Raw genomic sequence first — 22,605 nt, 5'->3', positions numbered from 1 at the left:
ACATTCAATTCAAGTCAACATTCATTTCATACTACTCTTCTCAAGATATAACTTATACACAATATTACACAGCTAACCAAAATAATAAGCACACAGGATGGAGGTAAAATAGTTAATCTATTATGTCAACCAAAATAAAGAGAGTATGAAATGGTCAGATTAAGCCAACTTAGGCATGTAAAAGACAGCCTAGACACAGACAAACTATAAAGAAGGAGACAAGACAACAGGTAAAAAGAAAACATTTATAAAACTGGGCTGCTTTGAGAGAAATATGTATAAACTAGCAGGGCTAAAGCGAATGGCGGATGACATTAATGTAGGAGCTGGACTGACTATAATTATAGAATTATCGAGCCAACGTTAAAAAGTAAACAAACCATCTGAAATTGTAGTGCACCTCGAGTTCTCTAGAATTTACAACAGGTAACAAGAAAACATTTGAACACAGACTGGTTGCTTTGAGAGAAATATGTATAAACGAGCAGGGCTAAAGCAAATTAATGGATGATGACATTAATAATGTTGGACTAGAATGACTTTTTGTCAAAGAGCAGGAGTTTAGTTAGACTTGATTCTAGTCCCGTTCTCGTGCGGAAGGTCCTTAAGCATACATGCCGCCGTCAAAATGTAGCTATTGTGGTCCCAAGAATGGAACAGGTCGGGGAACCACAAAACAACAGTTCTCTGAGATTGGCACGAGTCAAGTCTAGGATTTAGTAAGCCCACGGGTCAGTTAAACAACACATTAGCCTGGTCTGATCTACAAAAAAAATAGCTCCTTGCTTGATACAAGACACGTCGTGTTGAAATGTTAGTACAGAAATCAGCCAGGGGAACGCCCGCTATAAAACAAACATAAACATCATCCGCACGAAGGAGTCAAAACTTATACAGCGAGGAGATGACGAGAGGAAGATGCTTGCTTCTTAAAGGCAGTGGACACTATTGGTAATTACTCAAAATAAATTATTAGCGTAAAACCTTTCTTGGTGTAAAAAGAAATGGGGAGAGGTTGATGGTATAAAACCCTGTGAGAAACGGCTCCCTCTGAAGTGACGTAGTTTCGAGAAAGAAGTAATTTTCCACGAATTTGATTTCGAGACCTCAGATTTAGAATTTGAGGTCTCGAAATCAAGCATCTGACAGCATACAACTTCTTGTGACAGTGGTGTTTTTTCTTTCATTATTATCTCGCAACTTTGACGACAACTCAAATTTTTACAGGTTTGCTATTGTATGCATATGTTGAGATACACCAAGTGAGAAGACTTGTCTTTGACAATTACCAATAGTGTCCAGTGTCTTTAACCAGGTTATGATAATAGCTAGCTGGACGGATGAACATGACGTACGGTGAGGGTATTGACGAGAGTCTAATGCATACTTTGATACCTCGGGGTGTAGCACCCGTTGGATGATTTACGTAGTGAGAGTGGTGGAAGTTTTCGTTTTGCGTAAAACCAGAGGGATGAGTTTGTACGGCGAGTTGGATAGCGCAGTCATGGCTAGCGCGACATATGGATGCCTGGGGGTGTGTCAGAGCATCAGAGCTTCAGTCATAAGGTGTGACGAGCCATGGACGAATACACAGAAGCTTAATGGGGCTCTTTATGTGTTAATGTCATGACATCACAAACGAAAGGAGTATTGAATTTGGCCATCAAGGTGTTTAGCCACGGAGCAGTGATATGATCATACAGCAAGGGTTTGAGCACCCCGAGCAAGGGTTTTTAACCATACACCAGGGTTTTACCATGAGCATTTACCATCGAAATTTCAAGAGAATTATGACAGAAAAAAAACATCATTGTTGCACTTTAGTTTGTGTGCTTTCATATCTCCATTACAAGTAAGATTTTATGGTAACAATTATTTTCAGTTATCCGTTTATAGTGCCTAGTGCCTTTATATTAATTCGTTAACGGAAAGTATCATTTGGTCGGATAATCCAGGTGCTCCCATTGCGTTCTAATTCCACGCATTAATTTGTCATTCTGATGACGACATGCAGACGCCTGGGTACCAGATCGTCTTTAACAATTCATAAAGCACAGACGACTTGAGTGAAGTATAATTTGAACACGTGGCCTCAGATTATACCATCTAAGCTATCGAATCTCATATGGCTGGCTGTTCGTCAATAAATTAGTATTGATTTATGTGCGCTAGTCAGACGCCCCTAAACCCAGTTCACACAGCCAGGATCAACCATGACTTCAGTAAATGAGGGAAGCAGGTCCGAGAGAATCATTGATGTCAAATAATTGATCATTCTTTCATCTAACTGTGAACTGTTTCGTTAAAGGCAGTGAAAACGTTTGGTAATTGTCAAAGACCGGCATTTGCATTACAAAATCTAAAAATCTGTTACAATTTGGGCTCATTGGTCATCAAAGTTGCAAGAAAATCATGAAAGGAAAAAACTTGTTGCACAAGTGTGTGTGCTTTGTTATGCATTTGCATAAAAAGGCTTCTAAGGTCTTTCTCATATTCAAATATTCGAGTGAGAAATTTCCTCTTTCTCAAAAAACTACGTTTCTTCATAGAAAGTCATTTCTCACAACGTTTTATACTACCAACAGCTCTCCAATGCTCATTAAGCCAAGTAAGGTTTTATGCTTATAAACATTTTGATTAATTACCAAACATAGTATCCAGTTCCTTTAAATGATGTCCCCATCCCAATGAACACCCGATTGACAGCACTTGCTGTCAGGTTTTTCTCACCGTATGTCACTTTTTGTTTATAATGAGAAAGGGCTATGAACCTATATTAATATCCCAAAACATGACCGCCAGATGACCGCAGTCAAAATGAAAAAATATGAACATGAAAATGATTGCGTGTAGATGCTTAATCCTTCACCAGATAATAATGCGAACAAGTCAAGCTTGACAACACATGGCGAATGTCTTTCTTTTTTAAATATCAAAAATTCGCCAGCAAAATGGTAATCGTTACTTTAACACAAATAGAACGAAGTCTTCACCCAATAGGCCTACACTCTAAATGATTTGTACAATAACGTAGACGTTCTCTGGTACATCATGCCCCATTAACATGCAGTGCAGTCTTTTGTAAAAGTAAAATGATAACCAATATCAAACGCAGGATTTCAGCTATCTGACCACAGAGGGCGCTCCTGTAGCCCCTGGATACGGATTTGTATTATAGATGTACTTAATTATAGCGTGACTAGTTATCCAAATTGCCCACAGAGTGCCAATTAAAAAAAAATGCGCTCCCAATCGCTGTACCTACAACGTATGCCCGCCTCTATGTGCATGTTATAAATGAGCACAGCTTACATTTATGCCGCCGGATGTTGTGGATCATTAATTGTTGATAACATACTCAGCAGGCAAAAGTACTGAACGCTGGCTGGTCGCATTAAAAATTAAAGCATACACTCGTATATGAGATCATTTCAATTTTATCTAATATATACGGAAGTGTTTAGGCTGTGTTTTCTGTAAACATAACCGTTTGGCGTTGCGCGACCTTGGAGTGGGCTGGAGGAGTAGCTGGTACGGAACTTATATGTTCATTTATTCATTATTGCCAATTCATTATATTTGGTATCCCTTTTTACGACTGAACTCACGAGCAGAGTATACTGTTTGAAACGTGGAGACCACACCGGCTCTTTTCAGAGCCAACACACTGCCACAAAAGAGACCTACACATAGTTGATACCCGCAGGTTTACTCTCCCTTATCATATTACCATGCGAAGCTTCAAACAATACTTGCACACTTATAATTTAGTTCACTGTGAAATAAGTACAGTATGTAATAAAAACAACAGCAGTGACACCGTGAACACACGCAAAGGTAAAAGGGCATAAATATCTTGATTGGAACTATCTCTTAGGGAGCCTTTCGCAGAGACCGTCTCACGAGTCCCTTCCGGGCCTGGGCCACCATCGTCTTGCTTTGTCGTCATGACCTGCTCCAACCAAGCTCCAAAAAACACGCTGCTTTAATACATTTTCTGGGGTTGCATATATGCTTCTAAATAATTGAGGCCATAAAATTATAAATTGATTGATAACATTCCATTGTACCGAAGAGCCAATCAAATAAAAAATAATTGAAGGTATGTTTTAGCACTGAAACATGCAGCGACAATTCCCGCGTTGGATGAACACAGTCCTAACTGAAAAGGCTTAAACGAATATTCACAAACTGAATAGAAAACAAACATTCACAAAAATGTAATGATTTTCATCTGTTCCAATGTGCCGAATACTTCTTTAAATTTCTACGACTTCTGAAGTTAAACAAAAAGAATCAAAGTTCTGTTTCAGCACAGATAAAAAAGCCCAAACGAATATTTAAAAAATTTGACCAGAAAAAAATAACTAAAATGGAATGAGTTTCACGTGTCCCAGTATGCCGAATATTTTTGTACTGGGTACTTTTTACCAAGTGGAGAATAAAAAACGATCCCTGAACGCCAGTAGTTCCTGTTTTCCACGCCACAGTTACGTATAACAATTTCACGCTCCGACAGTTCTTTTTTATAGGTTAGGGAGTTTGTCACTTTGTGAACATTAGACAAAGGTCTCGTCCGGCTTTTGGCTTTTACTCGTAGTCGTTATTAGTACCGGTCTTACACAAAATTTAATACATTTGTGAACAATTTAATTAAAAACTTAGGAATGTACTGGTATTCGTCGTATCTTTGTGTTATATTAATATGTTTTTTATGATCATGTTTACCTGAACATGGATAGTTCATCAAAGGCAAGGTATACATTTTGATCATTCATGAAAGTAATGGCAATACGAAACTTATTCGTTTATGCATACAGCAGCTTTCAAAGTTATAAAGCATTTTGAGAGTTGTCACTTTGAAGTAATGTGGATATGGAAAACATTAACAGTTGTTATCCCCAAATCCAGACATATGGATTCGAACTGCCTTTAGCCACCGGGGCATCTCGGTGATCTACTGTAAGTTGCAATTCAAAGTTCTTGGGTTCGAATCACAACCGAGTGATTCGCCAGCGGATTTGTGTTCACAGAAATCGGGAAAGTAGAGTATACGCCTCTCTTAATAATTATGCATGAGGTACGTCACAATGCTAACTCAAAACGAGGCGACGGGCGCAGCCACTGCAAGTGATGGGGGAAGTGCGCCCATAGCCTCATTTTGGGTAAGAACTATGACGTCATGCATAAGTATTAAGAGAGGCGTATAAGGAGCTTACAACACATCGGTTTGTGAGAATAAAAAACATATTTATTTCTGTATCCCCTATGCTTAAGAATTGTACATTGAATCAATTAGTGGGTTATGGGTACATGCGAGGGAACAGGTTGATATTGTGTATAGGAAAAAGCCTTTGGAGCGCATACTCCCCAGTGAGCTGAGAGAGATTAAAGGAATGTATTGTTCCCATGCCCATGCAGGGTACTAATGTAAAACGCATTTTAGACGGTTATATATATAACTTTATCATGGTGCAGCCATCTTGAACTTCTCCCATTGATATCAATGTTACCAAACCGAGGCTGGATAGAACAAAATAGTCTGTTCCTATTTGTAAAAATGTTTATTGGCATTCACTATTGTTATTCGTCTACGAGGTAAATGACCAAAATGGATGCAGCATGACAAAGGGCTATTGTGAAATGCACTGTATAAGAACTAGTTATTATTATAAGAAGCAGTAGCAAAATGCTTGTCTCAACAACTATACTCCTCCTAAACACGTAATACTCCGTAAAGACACTGGCCGATATTGGTAATTGTCAAGTCTTCACAGTTGGTGTATCTCAACATATGCATAAAATACCAAACCTGTGAAAATTTGAGCTCAATCGGTCGTCGAAGTTGCAAGATAATAATGAAAGAAAGAAAAACACCCTTGTCACACGAAGTTGTGTGCTTTCAGATGCTTGATTTCGAGACCTCAAATTCTAAATCTGAGGTCTCGAAATCAAATTCGTGGAAAACAACTTCTTTCTCGAAAAATCCGTCATATCAGAGGGAGCCGTTTCCCCCAATGTTTTATACTATCAACCTCTCCCCATTACTTGTTGCCAAGTAAGGTTTTATGCTACGATTATTTTGAGTAATTGCCAATAGTGTCCCCTGCCTTTAAGTTACCGAAATTCATGCTTCAAAAGACCACTCTACCGGATCTGAAGCCTCGAGACCCTTGAGAGCTCATGATTCATTCTCTAGCTCTAAGACGCCACACTAGTAATATCTCCCAGGTGGGCCACCAAGTGATTGCGCTGCGTTAAACATTCGTACCAGATCCCATGAACTAACATGGTCAGTGTCCTTAAAAACTGTGTAGTAATATTGATTGGAGAGAAAACAATTGACTACATCGGATCAATGCGAGCTACAAATCCCCACGGGGTGGGGGACCCATTTATTCAAACGCTAACCTAACATTACATAGGATCTAACATGGGGATATTGTCTCAGTAATTGCGGGCTGGAACCTTAAGGGGGTTTATTAGGCTGAACATGATCATGATGTGTTTATCAAGCCTTCAATGTTAAGGTGAAAGTGACTCATTCATTATTTTTACTTCAAAAACTGAGTGTCTTTAGTGGAGCTGGATAATGTATATTGTTCCTTTAAAGCCATATTTTCCAAAGGCCCACACTTCGTGTATCACAATTTATATATAACATAACAAACTTGTGAAAATTTAGGCTCAATCGGTCATTGGAGTCGGGAGAAAATAATGGGAAAACCCACTCTTGTTTCCGCACGTTTCGCCGTTTCATGACATAACAAATATGTGTTTACAGTAAATCCGTAATTCTCGCTATCGAGAATTGATAATTGTTTCAATGTTTTCTCAAAAAGTAAAGCATTTCATGGAATAATATTTCAAGAGAAGTCTTTTACCTTTACCTTCTGTAAGCCCTGTAAGTTATTTGTAAATCTGTGAACTTTTATTTTTTTTTTCTGTTCCGAAAGTGTGTAATGGCTTTAAGCACCAGTTTTACTTGTAATGTGTACTTTTGGGACTGCTTGGTCGCCAGTGTCAGTTCCAGCCTTTTGTATTTGCTTTTGTGGTTTTTCTTGCAATTTATTAAACAATTTCATATTACATATATTTATTTGTATTACTCATTTGAACTATATTTTACGTATACACTTTTTAGCCTGCTTAACCACCAGTGCAGTTAATAAATAAACCAGAAAGAATAATACTGTGTGATGGTTTCCAACACCTCCAGGTTCAATGTTGGACTTTCTGTTGTGTTAAGGTGACAACGGTAAAAATAGCCATGAAATAATATTGACTACCCGTCAATAATGTGTGTATATACAACGAAGGCCAACTGGTTTAATGCAGGTCTACCAATGCCAATACCGCTCAAAATAACAACAACTTGTCTGGCACCAATGTTTCGTAAATAACTATTACCAATGTGGTATGTAAATGTTTGTAAGCTGGTAAACAACCACACCCATTCCTATAACCGTACCTACCCGTATGTTAATATTTCATGTTAAAAATTGAACAAAAAATACTCTTTTATAGGCATATGGATTAAGCTTAAACCACTTCAGACGGTACGGCCCGAAGCGAACTTAGATTAATTATTAGTTTTGTAATCAACTGTTAGTGGAAGTGAACGTGAGCACTCGATCTTTTACTGACTGGAAAACAACTTTGCTCATTATTGTATCAGCTTTTATTGTAGTTAAGTATGTGTCACACACGCAGCATTGAATGAAGAATAGGGGAAATTTGTATTTTAATGACTTCTTCAGGCAGCGCATGATATGAGAAAAATAGTAACAGCAGGTGTTTATACATAGAGGGGGCTTGTCAGACAGTGTAAGGCCACATAATAAAACAATTGTTGATCGTCCTTTTTTGCGGATGAGGAGGGAGGTTTTTTTTCTTTTTTCTTTTTTTTAAGTTTTGTTGACATGCCAAATATGAAATCAAAAATAAAGAAATCATCACTAAAACAGAGGGTTTGTGTGTTTTTGATGTTTTCAATAGTTTTGTCAAACAAATTTAACTCCTAGAGGACATTTTCTGTAAACTTTTTCAAACAACTATAAAGCACAGTGGAGCCCCAAGTAAATATTTGAAGAATTGTTCTTGCTTTTGCCAACATGAATAAAAACCTTCTTTAAACATCTTTTCAAACCTGTACATTTTGAAAAAAAAATAGCTGAAAAGGTTGTTTTTTATGATTAAAAATAAAAATGGGATCGGGGGTTTTGAACGGTCGGGCGGGGACGATCAACAATTTTTTTTTAAGTGGCCTAATATGTATAGGTAACCAGTTCCAGGCAATCTCCAAGAAGAAAAGGGCCACCGAAGTGTCTATGCACACGTAATTTTCTTAGGGACAAGGCTGTAATGACAAAGGTCGTAAGATCAACAAATTCGTTGAACTCCCTACCAAAATGAAAAATGAAAAATTCTTGCTCATACTTCAAAAATAAACTCCTGATAGGAAAACTTTCCAATTGTATTAGGGCAGCCCCACCCATGATGTGCAATGAGAGAGTTACGACAGAGGAACCAGTTTTCTTCGGTAACGTGGTTGCTGCACGCCCTTTTTTTGGTCCAAATGCAGCACAACCAGTGATCACCACCAAAATGGGCAGACTAGTCCGGCACCCTGTATTCGCCAATGCGTTTTGGAGGAAATAAAATGTCTTCTAATGGCAAGTTGTTGCAAGATTCTCCAAGTACGGCTCGCAATTTGTGCTTTTCTGCACTCCGAAATTGCTACTGTCGTAGTAGGGATTTTTTTTCTTTCTAAATCGAATAAAAAACATTGAATCCTTAAAAACAAATCAGGAACATTTTTAGGATGGCATGTCTAACATGCAGAAAAGAAATTGCCGCTCCGCCCCCACGCAACCCCTACTTGGTCTACTCAATGAACACACCCACGCTTAACTTTATTATCCTTATCATATACACAGGGTTTTGAATCGTACTGGACTGGACAGTGCATCGTCGCCGCCGCTTTTTAAATTCATAAAATATTCTATTCATGCATCACTGATCACGATACAGCCTATATTATTGTGTTAATGATAGATGCACATTTTAATGCCACAACCCCCCTAGTGCATAGTTACAGTATACTCATCTCGTCTGAAGTGCAATGCCGATTTGCACTCAGTGTGTGTTTATTAGCACATGATACCAACAAGTTTACAACGACTCTCGACAAAATATCAATCATATTTATGTGCTTCATAACAAAGTCGTGAAGTTTGACTATTTTGGATAAACTGTCACGATGAATTATCACATCTTAATTACATCTGTCAATGGGTAATGAATCTAGGTTTCTTTCCCATTTCCCTCAAGTAAAGCGTTTGGAACAAAAAAATTGTTTTAAAGGCAGTGGATATATTGGTAATAATATAAAACCTTACTTGGTAACGAGTAATGGGGAGAGGTTGATAGTATAAAACATTGTGAGAAACGGCTCCCTCTGAAGTAACGTAGTTTTCGAGAAAGAAGTAATGTTCCACGAATTTGATTTCGAGACCTCAGATTTAGAATTTGAGGTCTCGAAATCAAGCATCTGAAAGCACACAACTTTGTGTGACAAGAGTGTTTTTTCTTTCGTTATTATCTTGCATCTTCGACGACCGATTGAGCTCAAACTTTCACAAGTTTGTTATTTTATGAGTATGTTGACTTACATCGAGCGACAAGACTGGTCTTTGACAATTACCAATAGTGCCCAGTGTCTTTAAAGACACCAAGTTGTGACATGGAGTGGAACCACCGACCAATTAATTGATCACACCAGCACAAACACAATCAACTGATTCAAAATGGTTTCTCATATCAATTCAGAAATCTCCCCTTCTTCATTGCGCATTTCTTTGATATTATTTTCATTACGTATATGTTTTTATCCGCCACTCGGTCACTATACTTATTCACAATCGTCCGTATATCTTTGATATCCTTTTCATACATATTTGTTTTTTGCCAATCGGTAACTACTTATTAACCATTGTCAGCAATCGGCAGTAATTGCTTCGATTCATACACAAATACGACAACACTTAGTCGATCAGTATTTGCTTTTCTTTGCGTCAGTGAACAAAATTTTAAATATCATGAATGAAGTACCACATATTAGTGTTTCTGCCTAACCCCTATATTCGTTCACACTTGATGAGATCATGCTTGCAGACGTGGTTGCTCTTTGCAATGTTTGCTTATTATGGGTCATCCCTTCCGTGTTTGAAAGAAAATGCTTGTAAAGGGAAGGACACTCTTGCTAATTATTCAAAATAATTGTAGCATAGAAACGTTCTTGGTAACGAGCAAAGGAAAGCTGATGATAGTATAAAGGGGAGAGCGAGAACGAGAACGATACTTGAATCAAGTCTAGATACCAACTAGCGTTGAGGGAACAGCGAGAAGTCGCAAGGGCGTGACCGTCACATCGTCAAATGTAGCATAGAAACGTTCTTGGCAACGAGCATCGGAAAGCTGATGATAGTATAAACACGAGAGCGAGAACGAGAACGATACTTGAATCAAGTCTAGATACCAACTAGCGTTGAGGGAACAGCGAGAAGGCGCAATGGCGTGACCGTCACATCGTCAAATGTAGCACGTCGTTATCTCGAGTTACAAATTGACGTTATAGGCCTGTGAGATTTGTATAGAGCGAGAGTATAACAGACAATAACAACCGTATGGTGGCGGGCATCCACAGGTACAACTTTGATGGTACTTTTGTAAGATCATAAATGCTTAATTTGCTTTCATGCTAGGTAACGAGAACTTACTGATTTAGTGGAACACATATAGATCTATAGCTCTTTTGTTGGCATACATCATCTTATAGGAACCGTATGGTATTGGTTCCCACTATCATATCGTAGTAGATTCTAAAATGACTAATTTGTTGTTACACTATCTTGTGGTATACGTGATCCCAAGGAACAAAGTGCTGTTGTATTCTTGTTAAGATTCCTATGAAATTCGTTTTGTTTGTTGCTTGATATGTAATTTGTCTTACACAAGACAACACCTTTAAGAAGTATTTTAATATTTGAGTTAGAAATTACCCCTTTCTCAAAAACTACATCAAATTACTTCAGAGTGAGCTGTTTCTCACAATGTTTTATACTATCAGCAGCTCTCCATTGTTCGATACTAAGTATGTTTTATCCTCATTTTGTTTAACTAATAACCAACAGTGTCAAGTGGCAGTAAGATTCCCTTAACAGGTTTGAGATGAACTATTTTATGAATCCAAAATGATGATTGGTCAATTAGTAATCACTAGAACAATCAATATGGGCCCTCCTTCCTTATCAGCCACTCTCAGGTGTATTATGATCAAGTCAATTAATATGTCACTCGCATGATGATTGCCCTTGAACCTGTTCTATAACTAATTAAGCCGACCGTGTTTTAATCTTATAAGAGTGACCGGCATTGCGAGTTATTTGTGACGCATTTTAGATGCATTATTTATTGTTGACGCTGTGTTTTTGACGTTAAAGATGGATCTACAATGGTTTTCATTATTTACAAAAGTAAATAAACAGAGAACAAAATGAAAACATTACAATCAGATGACTGCATTGCGTCCAATTAAAAATAAAATCAGTAAAAAAAATCATCAGAAAAATACAACAAACTTGAACAATACAGAGCTATTAATGAAGACACTAAAAAGGCATTAAACGTACACTAAATGCACTAGTCACACAAAAAAAGAAGAAAGGGACATTAACGTACAATGGAGAGGTCGTGTTGTTTGCGTCGGTGCAACTTTCAACGCGCACCGCGCAGGTTTCAAAAAGTGTTTTACCAATCGCATTTTTTGTTGAGGCTTTACATAAAACTACAGTTGCATTTAACCCACGTTTGACCTGAGCATATTAAGCGGTTATAATGAAAACGAGGAAACAAACATGTTATGAAATTAACCAGTTTAAGATGCTGCTGACACAAAATGGGCTGAATGTTAAAGTTGTGAGGTCTTGAATAATGACCAGATTATTTAAAAGTGCCTAAAGATTCTCAAAATAAAAGAAAATGTAGGAGCTAACGATTTTTTTTACACTGTGTTTAAAGTCTATGTTAGAAACTCATTTGTATGAAGCTGCTTATTTTTGTACCGAGCTTACTTGAATGTATCTTTCACTCATTGTATGTGTTATTGTAAACTCATTATTGCGTTTTTGTATTAGGCTTCACAAAATGTCTTTATTATTATGATTACTATTAACGAGTGTTGATACTAGTTTCGGATTGCAGTAATAATAAACGCGTTTGATACGCGTAGCAGGCTCAGCCTTTAAAACCGCGAGGATTTTGTGTAGATTGATCTTCGTGACTGCAAAGACTAGTGCTGACCAGATGTCGGTAGTCACACGCCAATGAACTGAGTTATGATTCCGGCAAACTCGCTTCGCTTCAACTCCAAAACTATCGCGTAATACTCTCCCTATTTTATACAGCACACGCTCAACGGAACCATACACACCAAACGAGTAATCATTATGGAGTTAATATGGGCAAATCAGCTGGGTCCTTATAATACGCATGCGCATATGAATCAAGGACATGATGTGGTTTGTCGTTACCGGTACTACGTTTTGGAGAGATAGGGCTGATTCAGACTAGCGTAAAATGTTCACGTTCATAACCACATACATGACACTAACGGGCATTGCCCCGTAGGCTGGTCATACTAAGGGGGCTCACTAGGCAGTCATCCAATGCTTTTTCTATGATCTACCATTGTCAAGTATTCCAGTTTAATCAGAAGGTGTTGCTTATAGTAACTCAATAAACCACGGCATGTGCCACAGCCGTGTGGTATGCTAAAGTTTGCTATGGCTACAGGTTGAAAGAGCGTTTTACGGAGATACCACTTTGGAGTATTCTGGATACCATTTGACAGTACAATAGTCTACGGGTATCCACCTCCGCTACCATAGGGTGTTAGCTGTACGAGTCTTCACCACGCTGCACATCTCAAAACGTTTGCAGCTAGGACACACCCCAAGGGAACTTAGCAAATCTGTATGACGACTTCTTCTTTTTCCCGTGGAATATCAATCTCATGAATGAACCAATGAGTGCCTAAAACAACTTGTAATTTCTCCTGTTGGGGTCGACAATAATGACAGAACAGAGACAATGGTGGAAATTAATTCATTGTGGATCGTGTTGATGGCAGCAGGTTACGTAATCGCATTTGTGAAAAAGAAATCTCATTGAGTTTATAGGCGGTTACGCCATTTTTATTGCCGAATGCCGCAATTTAGTTTGTAGACGACCTGTTTGGTAATATCCCAACGAAGTATAAGGTAGGTTTCTTTCGCTGTAACTAACAACCGGGCCACACTAACAACCGGGCACAAATTGTCACATTTTTTCTACAACTGTACTCTGGTACATTCATTCCAACAGAGTCGACAATTGATGGAACTTGAGTAACTTCTCACAAACCAAACACAACAGATACTTAGTGTGGTGTTTGAAGCTTGTTATGGTGTGAAGGTTAAGAATTAACTATAAATAGTAAACTTGCAGGTACAACCTTTCAGAGCCAACACTCCCACAAACGAGATTAAATTTACAGGGTTGTACCCTCAAGTTCACTATTTATTTATTTATGTATATATTTCTATTTAATTATCAGAACAGGTGCTATCTTTTCACGCAATGTCGCAGGTATCCATCCCGACCGACCATAAACAAGGGAGGTTCGAGTCCTGGCGAGGATTCAGTTTTGTTGGAACGGTGATTGATATTGCATGGTGCGATACATGGCAGCACAGATACTGTCAAAACACAGCATTACTGAATGCATTCATAATGTAATACCAAACAGATGAGTTTAAAGCCATTGGACACTTTCGGTAAACAGAATTGTCCAAAGGCCCACACTTCGTGTATCACAACTTATATATAAAATAACAAACCTGTGTGAACATTTAGGCTCAATCGGTCATCGGAGTCGGGAGAAAATAACGGGAAAACCCACCCTTTTGTTTCCGCACGTTTCGCCGTGTCATGACATGTGTTTTAAACAAATCCGTAGTTCTCGCGTACGAGAATTGTTTGAATGTTTTCTCAAAAAGTAAAGTATTTCATGGAATAATATTTCAAGAGAAGTCTTTCACCATTACCTTCTGTAAACCCTGTAAGTTATTTGTAAATCTGAAAACTTTTTTTTCTGTACCGAAAGTGTATAATGGCTTTAAGGTGTACACAGTCAAAGAAAGGGAACAGTATGGAGGCCGATTTGATTAGCCTTGGCTCGTAGTTATCAGCCTTGGGACAGACATTGCAAGTGTCTATCTTTCCAAAGTCATACATGCTTCTTGTGTTTGCTTCTCTAGGTGTCCCACCCAACCATGGAGATGGATATTGGACCAGGGAGGTTCGACTCCATGGAGAAGCTGTTCTTGGCAGCTGCCGAGAATGGGGACAAGAAGGCCATTATGTACGCCCTTGAGAAAGCCCCCGATTTGAATATCAACTGCTTCGATAAAGATGGCAGAAGTGCTTTGGTCATTGCCATACAAAATGGAAACTCCGGTAAGTTTACGTTTATTCCATGTCTGATATCTTGATTTGTCATGATTTTGAATTTAACAAAGAAACTTTACTGGAGTGGGACTCGAACCAACGACCTCCGGATTACGGTGCCGGCGATCTACCAACTGAGCTATCCAGTTCTATGTTGGTGGTCTCTCTATTTTGTATAATATTAATTTTGTCTTGATTTGTCGATAATTATTTGATCCTCAACATACCTTTACTGATATAGTGAGTCTGCAGGCTTTTCTTCAATGAATTAGAAAGTGTTAGCATTTTTTATGAAAACTTGCATAGGGGAAAACTAATTTTTGGTTTTACCCATATACACCGATGTGTATGTGTGTTAGTAGTATTACTGCAGCACTCGGTACCTCCCCGAGCTCTGTGAAAATCAGGCATTCGAACCCACGACCTTTGCAATTCTAGAGCAGTGTCTTACAGACTAGACAAACGAGATTGCCCGGTAGTTAAAGAGGCAGTCCTATATTTTAGCAGCGGGTACCGCATGACGATTTAATAGATGGAAAAGTGCTAGCAGTTTAACGTGCTATAGCCGTTTGGAATAGTTCACCTCTATTCACACACAGAACTAATATCACCGGAAACTTTCTGTTCACCACCCCACCCAACCCCATCAATTTTTTATCTCTTATATAGACTAATCGGGTGTTTATGTTTTACAAATTATAGTGGACGTCCTATATTATGCGAAAACATTGTGTGGAAAGAATATTGTATTCAAGAAAAACACATTTTTCCTTCTTCATCAAACTAAGTGTTTTGGCTCTTCCATATATCAAAGCTTTAAACATTTCAACCTGACATGATTGATAGAGCATCACAGAAAGTAATGCCAGTAAATTCTCATTATATACAGTCAAATGGGATAGCTGATGTAGCATTACAAAATGTATTAACTCGAAACAATCATTAACATTGGTGCCAACTTCACTAATGGCAGATGTGAGGGCAATGGGGAGTAAAAGTCTCACACTCTTTGTGACCTCCTCAAAATGATCTAGCAAATAAACCTGCTGTTTTACGATTCCGCGAAATCAAAAAGACATTATTCATGAACATACATGGAGGCGGGCCCAATTTCATAGAGCTGCCTTATTAAAGCAAAAAGTATTGCTTAACAATGTCCTGCTTAGCAGAAATGAGCAGGACACCAGTCACAAGTTGTACATTATGACATGCTATTTTGGCTGGTAACCTTATTCTGGTAAGCATAATTTAGTTGAACTTAGCTACTTTTTGTGCTTAAGCCCAAGTGCCTGGAAGCTCATTCGTTATCAGAATGTGGTACGACATTGCTTTTAAAAATGTTTTAGAAACCATTTAGTAGTGTCAACAGAAGCAGGTAGGGCCTACCAATAAATGTTTACACTTTTAATAAATTGAAGTTGTTCAAGTGGTTGATACGTTTGTGTATAGCAGTAAACTCAGATGTGGCTGCATTCGACTTTATTTATTCATTGCTTTAAGGTAGGGGGCAAGTTATAAAATCATTTGAGCGTGTAATGACATTAATGGCTCTGCCATCGTGAAGGAGATGTTTACATCAAAACATTCCGTCTTTAACGGTTCAGTGATCTAAATCGTTACTTCTTCCAGTCAAAATTGATGTAACAGAAGCGACAATGAAAGTCAAGTATAGTCTGTTTGGTTAGGAAATTCCGAATTTTCTCAGGGATTTCTTCCTTGATTTTCACTCCTGCAGACACAATTTCGAATCCAACTTTAGACCCGGAACCCCGGAACCAAGTCAATTCTAGCCCGAGAGTTTTTTAGACTTTACTAGAAACCTATTAACAACGATTAAAGCTCGAAACAATTTAGGAAGTTCTTTCAGTTCAAGTTAGGAATCAGTTGCAACACTTTTGGGTTTGACGCGTACGTATGCGACCGAGCGGTCTAGTTGACCGGACCGACGCTCTGGTGTTGTCACCAGCAGAGTGAGGGTTCGATACCTGGTCATGACACCTGTGTCCTTGAATAAGGCACTTAACCAAAGTTACCCTCCGTAAACAGTTGGGACGGTAGTACATTCTGCTCTACCAGCCCAGTCCTTGATACCCATGCCTAACATCTTTAAGGACAATGGAGGGTGTAAAGGCCCGATCACACAGGCCCCGATAACGAGAACGAAAACGACAACGATACAAATGCACGCCCTCGATTGGTTGAATGAGCGTGGGCGTATTCTGCGTGGATCAATTCAACCAATCGCGAGCGTGCATTTTCATCGTTCTCGTTTTCGTTCTCGTTAGCGGGGCCTGTGTGACCGGGCCTTAACCCCGTTTCAGCCGAGGAGTATCTAGGTGGCAATATGCCCCCCTTCATGGAGGCAGTTGATTAGGGTCAATAAAACAAAATCAGTTACAGTGTGGCCCTCACCTTTAAGTGCCATCCGGCCTTGTGATGAATAGGCGATCTCTCATTTACAATTTGTTTTAAAGTCGATTGGCAATCTTTTAATCATTCAGTGTTTGCTTTTTTAGAATTCATTGGCGCATAAATCTTACTGAAGAGACAATTCTCATCTAATCACACTGTAATTGTCGTGAGAAATTAAAATTTGTTGCAATGAACCCTTGGACCCTTTGAACTGTGCACGTGCGCTCTAGTTAGTAGATTGGTGTGACGGTTGAATCTTTTTTGAAACAAGAGTAATTTGCTTAATTATGGAAATATTGTAATGAATGGTTTGATGTATAATTGCTTCGTGGTTTTTAAACAGCCAAGCTGTGAGAATTTCATGAAACTCGGGGTCAAGTTCAACACAAAAAATGGAGACACACATCGATGGACATCCGTACTTGTCTTCATTTAGCAAATCGAAATAACTGTATTCGGGGGGAAAGGGTCTCGTATCAGGCCTGAAACTTCGTCTTTGAAAGGACAAGGACGTTTTCATTTTGCAAAGGGTTTGAAATTGTACATTCTATAAGGGAACCTTTAAAAGGGTATAGTGAAACAGATGTCACGGTTTCCGTGGCCTACGTGTCATTCCAGGCTTATATATTTATTTATTTATTTATTTATTTATTTATTTATTTATTTATTTATTTTAAATCTTAAGACATACAATTACTAGCCGACAAGTTGGGTGGACACGGGCTGTCAAGGTTATACAACGGTATAAAAACTGCCATCTTAAGATGTGTATAACCAGACCTCTGCCAAAGATGAAAATTTAATTATATCATTATAAAAAGGAGATTGCACTCAAACGCGATTTAAATCATACAACAGTCAAGATTAAAACGGAAGTAGATCTATAACCTAGCAAAAACAGCACCCATTAAACACCATAAAAACAGGAGGCAGTGACACAAGTTTGAAAACCCCAACAACCCCAGTACAGGTAAAGGGAGCATTTTAGACTGCAAGATAATCTCAGTTGTATATATCGATCCTCATTAGATTAAATGTTCCTAATAAAATTAGTACTTTGTTTTCCGTTGTTATGTTATAAATATTTTCCATACAGCACGACTTTTGGGGATTGGAAAAATGTATTGAGTAAACAATATAGTATTGTATTTTGCTTCTGTTTTTATTTTGTTTATTTGTTTGTTTGCTTGTTGGGGTATGTTCGAGGTTGTTTGTTGGTTTTTTTCTGGGGGGATTTTGTGCGTTCTTGCGTGAAATAGTTAAGCGTCATCAGAATAAGTAGGCTTTAAATTCTTCTTTTGCTAAATCTCATCGTTATAATTTGAAATCTCCAACTAAAGTAACTAATGACAATAATACAACATGAAGGGGCTCGGCAAGTAAAGCACATTAACAGAAACCATCTAAATTGTCAAATGGATCACAACCGTTTAAAACTAATTTGCATTAGCAATGTTCAGATTCAATATAACCATTGGCCATTTTGCTTTATGCATATTGAGCTTTTAGTTGCCCATATACCATTTTACACTATGCATGGGTCTATAATGCGGTACGATTAGGCAACTTTTGACAATTAAGGTAATGGAGTAAGCTAATTTATCCAAAATGCAAATAACCATATCCTCCTATAAGATACCAAAATGAAAACTAACATAGCTCTGTCGATTATAATGATTGAAAAATCAAAAGTACATGATACTCATTGACTAATTAAGAGACCACAGATCAAGTTTATTGCGGGGGGGCAACGTTGGAGCTGCTTACCGACATGACGTCACGTTTATGCAAATGAAGGCTCACTTTTAGGGGCGGGCGGGTTCCCCTAATCTCTTTAAAACCGTTTTTAAAATACTTGCGCATTTAATAAAAAATATGTTAGGTTTAAACAGTCCTTGCAGCCAACCTTTAAGCATAAAAAGTAGCTAAGCACAATGTTGCTTACCATACTAAGGCTACCATACCAACCGAACTACCATGTCACATGTACAATGTGTGACTGGTATCCTGCTCATTTCTTAAGAGAAAATTGTTAACCAATATTTTCTGCTTAAGCACTTCTATGAAATTGGGCCACGGGCTCGAGCTGCTCCTTTCAGCTATATTATGGTTGCAACATATTCGTCAGGTTGATTTAAGAATCATCAACATCATTCCCTTCGCTCTGCCACAAAAGGTCTTGCTTGGGTGTGTTGTTTTGGGGTTGGGGCGTCCTTTTTTAAATGTTCATTTGTTTATTTATTTATTTTTTCAAGATTTTGTTTAATGATACAAAAATCAGCACAACGGCTGTTTTATATCATGGGCCTATGTCTTAAAAATGAGAATAAGAAAAAACATTATTTACAAATCAACTTACAGTCGGTGTAAAAAAGATTTTCTATATATCAGGCAAACCATTTAGAACGATACTTTCCTTTTCAAACGTGCTTGTGAGATAGCTTGGTTAATTTAATTTCTTAATTCACCCTAGCCTTCATTTTGTTGCGTTTTATCCTGCTGGAAAGTCAACAAACGCCCATCGATAAAACCAAATCACAAAGAGAGCGCAGCTAGCATAAAAGTCAACACTTCATGAAAAACGGCAACCATCGAGAAACATTAATTAAATTTAAGTAGGGGCTTGGAAAGGGATTCGAGTCAATCAAAATGTCTTATATAGGACTTTTAATTGATGTTTGACACATAGTCTCGAGGCTGAATGTGTTTTATGACCAATGAATTTCTGCATGGATGCTTGGAACTGTGATGTTTGATTACCGTATAGGGTCTCACGAATCAAAATTATTTGTCATTTTATTGGAAATTGTTTCAAATTAACAGTATCTCTTTTCTCTTATTTGTGGAGTTGCTTTTTGTTTAATATACATAGCCAACTTTTGCATATAGTTGTGAAATGTCTGATATTAAATGCTTGTGGATTTTGTTCTACTGAATGCGGGAAAGTACTGACCAGAATTTGTGTAGTGGTGCAAAATAGGCGCATGGTGGTGGGGGAAAGGGGCGTGCAGGGGGGGGGGCACTTATAAATACAAGAGGTCACAGCTTTTTACTATCCAAGTAACAACAATTCTACAGACGGGAACTGAGTATACAGTGCATTGGTTAAAGGTTAAAACAAAATAAATATTTTGCATTTAGGTTATTTTGAGAGGAGTAATAATATCATTTGTGGAAATAAATGAGCTTTTGTGGTGCGGTTGAAGCTTTGATGTCTACTTGGACCTCTTTGTACCTAAAGTACATTCCCTCATGCCCATGAATGGCTCTCACGTGTGATCTAATGTTCGCATTCACGGTAATATAACATGGTTAGTGCCGGGTGCTCATTCATGAATATCTATTAACGATTTGTCTTTCACAAATACGAGTTCGTGTCGTAACATTTTCAGATTCTGCCAACCCCCGAGGTCCTATGTGAAACATTCCGGAATAGTTCTCATGGCCTACGTATAAACTCTTCTTGTCCATTGCTCTGACACTAAATGAGCATGGGGGAGAAAAGGAAAGGATAATTAGACGAAAGCAAGATGAGAACTATAGCTAGAGTCAACATCGAAGTTGTCATATTCTCGAGGTTGGCACCGGGCGGAACCCGTAGCCACCTGCCGTTGAAGCGACACTTCCGCCCCACCATTTTTTAAGCCGTGAAAGGTCGGATAAACGCAGTCATATACGCGGGCCTTCCGGTCTGGCCGCGCTGTATTTGTTCATATTTGAACTGTTTGCTTACGCAGTCTAATGAGTAAGAACTAATTCATTATGGGAACTCGTAGGAAAGGTAAATATTTGTAAAAAGCTCAAAGGAAAGTATAATTTACAGGGATGCCGTTCTGTCCGTCCACAATGTTGATGGCCACTAAAGCTCAGACTACACAACGTTGTTTCAAGGGAGCTTTGCGGAGTACTTATGTTAACATATTAATATTCAGTGGGTATTTGGTCTATAATTAGTTCATAGCTAAAAACGTTTATACTTATTAGAGAGAATGAGCTAAAAGGTTTCTCTTTCATGTATTGGCTGATGGTATTTTAGGATACATCACCTCGGTCCATTTTAAAATAGGTTAATTCTGTTAGTGTTGTCATAGGGTCATCAAGTTCAATTATTTACCACTTGTATTATTTTGAGCTAATTTGACAGTATTTTCAATGCCAGTCATTCTGTCATTGACTCTATTGATTTTAGCTTACGGGCAAACCCTGTACAAATAAACAATTATCTGGCAGCTTGGAAATTAACCATGGTCTTTATAGTGTTTAAAACGGCGATAATTACAGAAAAAGCACAGGCATGCCGCTGCGTTTACCGGCTTAAAAATTCATTCTTATTCTACCCATAGAGTTGTCCTTTCTCTATGTTCTACCCTAATACCTGTTTGAGTACTAGTTCAAACCAATTATTTTCTGACCCTCTCAACACAGCGATGGTTCTGTACAGTGCATCCTTTGCATATACCCACTTAAAACAAATGGACGGACTTAATAAGTCATCACTAACACGTTAATGGGTAAATGATGTTCTAGCATTATCCCTTTGAGAGATGTAGGAGGGAAGAGAAAACTCCCAAAGATGCATATATGAGAAGATGTTCTGGGGAAAAAACTCACCCTGGGGTCGATGTCAAGTATGATCAAGTGTGCTGCAACGGGGTAAACCCTGGCTCTCTCTGTGTATTGTCCAATTTTTTGAAGTCTACTGTATATATACACCCTTAGAGAATAAACACTATGGAGCTGCACCGTTCTGTTGGGAAATCAAGGTGGATGTATACAATTACCATGTTTCTCTAAATCATTATTAGCCAAAAATATGGAGATTGGATTTTCAATTTACTTTACAATCACAGTACAATTGGTGTTCATTTCTTAGTCAATATTAAAAGTTTCGGTGTGCTTTCAGGCAGATGATTTGCATTTATGCAAATCTCTGCAATTACACCGAAGATATGTTGCTAAAGCCTCCGAAAACCGTGGGGGAAAAAAATTGTAAAAGACATTGGCCACAGTGTATTCCACAGTGAACAAATAATCAAATATTATAGATAACATTAAAACATTTGAGTGTGCTGTCAGGTAGATGATTTGCATATATGCAAATCGCTGCAGTTAAACCAAAGTTGTTTCTAAAGGATCCGACCAATCACAAGTTGGAAAGACATTGATCTCAGTGTTTTCAACAGTTCACGAATAATACTGTATATAAACATACACATTTTTGAAAACTGTTTATTCAAATGAATTCGGGGCTCACTTTGCCACGCCCTCGTTCATTATAGGCATACTGTATTATTTAAGTGGTAAAATGTCGGCAAAGAAAACAATATTGGCGAATAGAATAGGAGTTTTTAAAACTTTGTGATTTTTTTTGACAATATTAAATCTGAGATATTAAGCTAAGATTGGGTCTATAGCATCCAGGGTATTTCATTCGTTGGCGGGGAAACTAGTTTGAGTTTTATGCGACTATAGTTTACCATCAGCTTACTGTGGAAATGTGACTAACGATGTACTGGGTATTTTCTCTGCGAGGGTTTGAATTATCTACTATAATCTAATCATTACCCATCATTCGGGATCATCAATATCTCTAGCGTTCCAAATTATGCTCAGGGGCTAGCAATGGGTATGACCTTGACCTAT

At 38.1% G+C, this 22,605-nt stretch overlaps 1 protein-coding gene across 5 annotated transcripts in view; it reads left to right on the top strand.

Moving 5' to 3' along the window:
• The window catches only part of LOC139947950 (short transient receptor potential channel 4-like), a 162,963-nt gene that overhangs the window by 99,722 nt on the left and 40,636 nt on the right, over positions 1–22,605 (top strand). For 4 of the 5 annotated variants that reach the window (XM_071945833.1, XM_071945830.1, XM_071945832.1 and 1 more), the window contains one exon: positions 14,361–14,559. In XM_071945833.1, the coding sequence (XP_071801934.1) occupies positions 14,361–14,559 (199 nt within the window). Of the gene's footprint in view, positions 1–12,725; positions 13,323–14,360; positions 14,560–22,605 lie in introns of those variants that run through there. The other variant, XM_071945835.1, reaches the window with a different exon arrangement.

Source organism: Asterias amurensis, chromosome 15 (assembly GCF_032118995.1).
Source record: "Asterias amurensis chromosome 15, ASM3211899v1".
In the NCBI taxonomy this organism is placed as follows: Eukaryota; Metazoa; Echinodermata; class Asteroidea; order Forcipulatida; family Asteriidae; genus Asterias; species Asterias amurensis.
This window is presented reverse-complemented; position numbering and strand designations above follow the sequence as displayed.